Source organism: Rhipicephalus microplus, chromosome 7, assembly GCF_043290135.1.
Source record: "Rhipicephalus microplus isolate Deutch F79 chromosome 7, USDA_Rmic, whole genome shotgun sequence".
Lineage (NCBI taxonomy): Eukaryota > Metazoa > Arthropoda > Arachnida > Ixodida > Ixodidae > Rhipicephalus > Rhipicephalus microplus.
The window spans coordinates 129,019,479-129,025,583 of NC_134706.1; the positions used below are offsets into that span (position 1 = coordinate 129,019,479).

Consider the following 6,105-nt stretch of genomic DNA (forward strand, 5'->3'; position numbering starts at 1 on the left):
CACTCGCCATCGTGGCTGCTGGCGGCGCTGACTGACGCTCCAAAGTTGAGTGCATACCCTATAAAGCGGCTCGTGGTAGCCGCCGTGGTAGCTCAGTTTGTTAAAACAATGGGCGAGTTATTGAAAGGTCGCAGGTTCGGCCTCTGCAAAAGGCTAGTTCTCTTTTTGTCCACGTTTTTTTCTTCACATTTACAATGCAATTACTTCTAATACCATGCCCTGTACTTCGGCATGATTGTTGGTTATATCTCAATAGTACTGTTGTCCTAGAAGGAACTTTATCTTTATCTTTTTCAAGCTGCTGCTCAATATGGTCGAGCTTGGTCTGGATCCACAGCAGTCACTTTCGAAACCAAGATTTCTACTTGGTTCTCCATTTGATGCCCACCCAGAGTGAGTAATCATTTGGCTTCTCGACAAATTTATATTTAGTTTATTTAGGGATAACATGAATATGTGAATGGCAATGAGCAGTCCTAATAAACTCGTTGTTTTGCTACGCGATGCACATCGCACCTACAATACCTTGAACTGAGCAACAAATATGGCATTATTCGATGATGTACTTGAACGCGAATGGTTTCGTTGCTGGTTACCTTGGTGTTTGACGCTTTCTTTTCTTACATAATGCCAACTAAACTGATTGCTTAGTTAGTTATCATATTTGGTCACACGATCCCTATGAAATCAACAGTAAAGATGGCAAGGAATGTTTGAAAGAATAAATTTAATCTATTCGCAAACTCAACACAATTGAGCCGCACGCGTTTACGCAAATTGGTTGCAACAGCTCACTGTTGTTACCAATTGATGATGTTGGTTGAACGCTTCTATGTATACATAGAGCCACCCACTAATGAGGTAAGGCGAAGTATACTACTCAATCATCATCATAATCTTAATCATCATCTTTATCATCATCATCATCATCAGCCTGACTACGTCTACTGCAGGACAAAGGCCTCTCCCATGTTCCACCTGTTAACCAGGTCCTGTGCTTGCTGCTGCCAATTTAAACTCGCAAACTTCTTAATCTGATATGGCCACCTAACCTTCTGTCTCCCCCTAACCCGCTTCATTCCTCTGCGAATCCAGTTCGTTACCCTTAATGACCAGCGGTTATCCTGTGTATGAGCTACATGCCCGGCCCATGTCCATTTTCTCTTCTTGATTTCAACTATGATATCCTTAACCCCCGTTTGTTCCATAATCCACTCTGCTCTCTTCTTGTCTCTTAAGGTTACACCTACCATTTTTCTTTCCATTGCTCGCTGCGTCGTTCACAATTTAAGCTCAACCCTCTTTGTAAATTTCCAGGTTTCTGCTCCGTAGCTAAGTACCAAGTACCGGCAAGATACAGTTGTTATATACCTTCCTCTTGAGGGATAGTGGCAACTTACCTCTCATAATTTTAGAGTGCCTGCCAAATGTGCTCCACCCTATTCTTATTCTTCTAGTTACTTCAATCTCAAGGTTTGGCTCCGCGGTTATTACCTGCTTTAAGTAGACATAGTCTTTTACAATTTGAAGTGCTCTAGTACCCATCTCGAAGCGCTGCTCTCTTCCGAGGTTGTTGTACATTACTTTCTTTTTCTGCTGATTAATTTTAAGACCCACCTTTTTGCTCTCCTTGTCTAACTCCGTAATCATGAGTTGCAATTCGTCCCCTGAGTTATTTAGCAATGTAATGTCATCGGCGAAGCGCAGGTTACTAAGGTACTCTCCATTGACCCTTATCTCTAAATGTTCCCATTCTAGGCTTCTGAAAACCTCTTATAAGCACGCGGTAAATAGCATTGGGGAGATTGTGTCCCCCTGTCTTACACCCTTTTTGATTGGTATTCTGTTGCTTTCTTTATGAAGCAGTATGGTAGCAGTTGATCCCCTTTAGATTTCTTCCAGGATGTTTATATATATTTAATCGACGCCCTGATTACACAGTGTCTGCATGACGGCTGATATTTCTACGGAACCAAACACCTTGTCGTAATCGATGAAGGCTATGTATAGTGGTTGGTTATATTCTAAGCGTTTCTCTATTACCTGATTGATATCATGAATGTGGTCGATTGTTCACCAGCCTGTTCACAATCCTGCTTGTTCCTTTGGTTGATTGAATTCTAATGTACTCTTTACTCTGTTCGCAATTACCTTTGTAAATAGCTTGTGTACGACAGAGAACAATCTGATCGGCCTGTAATTCTTCAAGTCCTTGTCATCCCCTTTCTTATGTATTAAGATGATGTTAGCATTTTTCCAAGACTCTGGTACTCTTCACGTCAGGAGACACCTTGTGAACAGGGTGGCTAGTTTTTGTCGCACAATCTGTCCTCCATATTTCAGCAGATCTGATGTTACCTGATGCTCACCAGCAGCTTTGCCTCTTTGCATGCTCTCCAAAGGTTTTCTGACTTCTTCTATCATTACTGGTGGGGTGTCATCTGGGTTACTGCTGGTTCCTATAGTATTAAGGTCGTTGTTGTCCCGGCTACTGTACAGATCTCTGTAAAACTCCTCCGCTATTTCAACTATCCTATCCATACTATTCTGATAGGCCATTTTATTGCCAAATAAGGCAACAAACAGGATGGAAACCATGCAGGAGGGGGGGGGATGTAGCATTGGCTCTAGAAATTGAAGAGGTTAGTTATTGTTAGAGTTCACAGAACGTAATATTTTACGAATAGTGAATAGCTTCATCAGAAAACAGGCTAACTGGAAGTGGACGTGGCGAATTACTAATGGCGGAACTAAAAATGAAATAAACTTCCGTTCTTATGCAAACCCAAGCATTGCACAGGCTGTAAAAGTAGTTGGCAAAATCTGATTCAGTGACCATGGAATGGTAATAGGTCATATTCACTTAGATTTAAAAAGCAATGCCATAAAATAATACGCAAGAAGCTAACTTATGAGTTAGCGGTGAAAAGAAATGTAAAGGAATTCAAAGCTTCGCTTCAGAATAGATTCGAGGTTCTGAACGAAGTAACAGACGTCAGCGTTGAGTTAATTAACGTTAATTTTGCTACTATCACCAAATAGCGTGCAATTAGAGTAGGAGGTACAGTTACGAAACAGGACACTGGAAAACTATCTCAGGAGACAAAAAATCTCATTAGGAGATGACAAACCACGAAAGCCTCCAATGCAATCGACAATAATGTCTGGAGCAAAACAAGACCTTCAGCCACGAGTTCACCTGAATCAGAACAACGAAATTGTTCTCTTCTTCTTCTCATCCCAAAACAATTATGAGCCACAGCGGCTTGTTCATCATTAGTGGAATGCGTCAATATAGAGCTAGTGTAGATTTCTAAGCTAATTAATAGGCGTAAAATAGCCGACACCAGAAGGTGTAACATGGAGAGAATTGAGAAGGCAGTAAAAAGCGACAGAATCCCAAAAGCTGTGAAGGTAAACTTACGAACAGGCAAAATTGGACGTATGCATTAGGCGACAAGGAAGGCATTGCCATAAGCAATATGGATGGCATAGGTGAAATGGCGAAGAAGTTTTATAGGGTGTTGTACAGTAGCCGAAACAACGAGGATGTTATAGTAAGAAGCAATCATAGCCAAGAGCGATTCGACATCCTACCATTAACGACAGGGCAAATAAGAAACTCTGTAGAAAGAATGAAAACAGTCAAAGTCGCTGGTGAGGATAAGGTAACAACAGACCAGCTGAAAGACGGCGAAAAAATTGTGTTAGAAAAAAAAGTGACGCCAAGGACATGAAGAATCACAGGCCGATCAGCTTACTGTCCGTTCTCTACAAACTATTTAGAAAAATAATATCTGACGGAATCAGAGCAACATTAGCGTTCAATCAATCAAAGGACTAAGGATGACTTAGTACAGGCTACTCCAGAATAACAATATTTATACCATCAATCAGGTAATAGACAAATCCGCAGAATACATAGCTTTCATAGATTATGAGAAGACGTTTGACTCAGTCGAGAAATCAGCAGTACAGTAGGCAATACAGAATCTGGGCATCAATGAACCCGATTTAAACATAATGAAAGAAATCTAAAGGGGATCCACAGCCACCATAGTTATTCATAAAGAAACGAAAATAATTTTAATAGAGAACCGTGTAAGGCAGAGAGACACGATCTCTCCAATGCGATTCGCCGCCTGTTTACAGAAGGTTTTCAGGGCACTAGATTGGGAAGAATTAGATATAAGAGTTAATGCAGAGTACCTAATAACCTGCGACTCGCTCATCACATTGTCCCAATGAGTAACTCAGGGGATGAATTAGAGCTAATGATTACTAATTTGGACACGGAAAGCAGAAGAGTAAACCTGAAAATTAATATGCTCAACACTGAAGTAATGGGCAACAGTCTCAGCAGAAAACACTCTACTATGTAAGGGTGTGATGTGCATGGCTTGGTATATACGTGGTTGTGCTATTTTTTACCTTTTCCTTTTCTCTTCGGACTAGCATTCTTTCCCCATTGCTTGCTGTAATATACTGCTCATAACAAGGCTATATTGTTCATTTGGAAACCATTTGCTTTCTCTTCAGCCCGCCTCCCTTTTCTCCTCATTACACTCACGTTAATTATCCTCACCTTTACCTCCTTTCTGTCCTGGTGCTGTACTATGCTATACTTCGCTATGCATTAGTTTCTATATTATGTTATACCATATATAACATATTATGCCAAATACGCACGGCTTTGCCATACATACCCAAGCTATATCTGGTTTTCCGTGCGTGAAGACAATGAGCACTTTAGGACAGATGACGAGAAAAGACAGCATACGACAGACCAAGTCTTTAAAGTTCTCCACTTCTAAAATGACTGTTAAGTCCAAACTATCGGAGCATTGAATGAGCTGACGCAAGCAGTGCTCTAGAATAATTTCCAATGCTTGCACACTATTCATGCTTTATTTAAGAAAGTAGCCTATAGTCCTTGTGGCTCGAGATAGCTGCGTTTATCATGCGAAAGGCGCTCATCAGTACTTCATTAGTATGGCCAGTTGGTAACCATATCAAGAAATAAAAATTCGAGGAGAATAAAAAGTTGATGAAGACATTAGTGAAAGAGGTGCTCTGAACAACTTAAAGAATTTTGTGAAGAAAAAAATATTGCAACTCATAGTTTTATTATTGGTACTGAGAAATGTTGGAAATTCATTGGGCTGCCATCGTCACATCCGAGAAGTGAGCTCACCGTGGTTTTTGCGTTTGGCACAGGAAGTGCTGGCGAAAAGTGAAATTGCAAGAAAACTGAAGCACAAAAATAACGATAATTACACAGAATATACATTCAAACTATTTTACAAGCTCGTATTGTTCTTTCTAGACTAATATTGGTTCAACCGAAAGATTGCAAGAATAAAGAATACAAAAAGTAACATGAATGTAAATACAAGAAACAAAATAATATTTGCCAGGAACGTGTAGCTGCTTGTGCTTTGAAGCGGATATTTTTACATCGCAGCTCTCCTGTATATTTGGACCCAAGTTTTCCGCTCGAGGCACAAGACACGCTCAAACGACGAGGACACGTTATAAACCTGCTCACAACGAAGCAAAATTTTCACCAGCCCGGCCATGCCAATATTTTGGCTCGGCCTTCGCTTTGGTCTTCCAAGGGAGGAGTATTGATATCCTGCCCCAAGCCAATCGACGGCAATTTTATTTGGTGTGGTACGGAACCTCGCATTAATGGAGTGGCTCTAGGGTATTAAAATAGTACTTTTATAGTGATGCAGTTGTCTGCTTTTGAACTAATAAATTACTTTTGATGATGTGTGCTGTAAATGGTTGTAAATGTCCAGAAATTATAAGTGTAGAGAATAAATAATTCAAAGTATAGTTTAAAAAATGGTTCATCCTTGTGTCATGAGAATTTTCATAAAACGGAAATAAAACGTGCCTTCCCAGAAGTTGTACTGATTATGTGGGGAAGCTTGAAAGTTTGCACAATGCGTACTGAGGTTTGGCAGCTACAGGCTTGTTTGATGGCGATACACCCACGTTTGCGCCAAGCAGCCCATCTTCATCGCGGTGAGTAACGACATTGATCATGGTTCAACAGCTGTGGTAGAGAGACAGAAAGAAAAAAGGGCAGGAAAGTAA

General features: G+C 40.5%; 1 protein-coding gene across 1 annotated transcript in view; it reads left to right on the forward strand.

The window, feature by feature from the left end:
* The window catches only part of LOC142767074 (glutathione hydrolase-like YwrD proenzyme), a 44,595-nt gene extending 38,821 nt beyond the window's left edge, over positions 1–5,774 (forward strand). Inside the window, exons 3-4 of the mRNA XM_075868294.1 lie at positions 299–393; positions 5,465–5,774. Coding sequence (XP_075724409.1) covers positions 299–393; positions 5,465–5,714 — 345 coding nt within the window. The 3' untranslated portion in view covers positions 5,715–5,774. The remainder of the gene's footprint in view (positions 1–298; positions 394–5,464) is intronic.
* Positions 5,775–6,105: the final 331 nt, after the last annotated feature.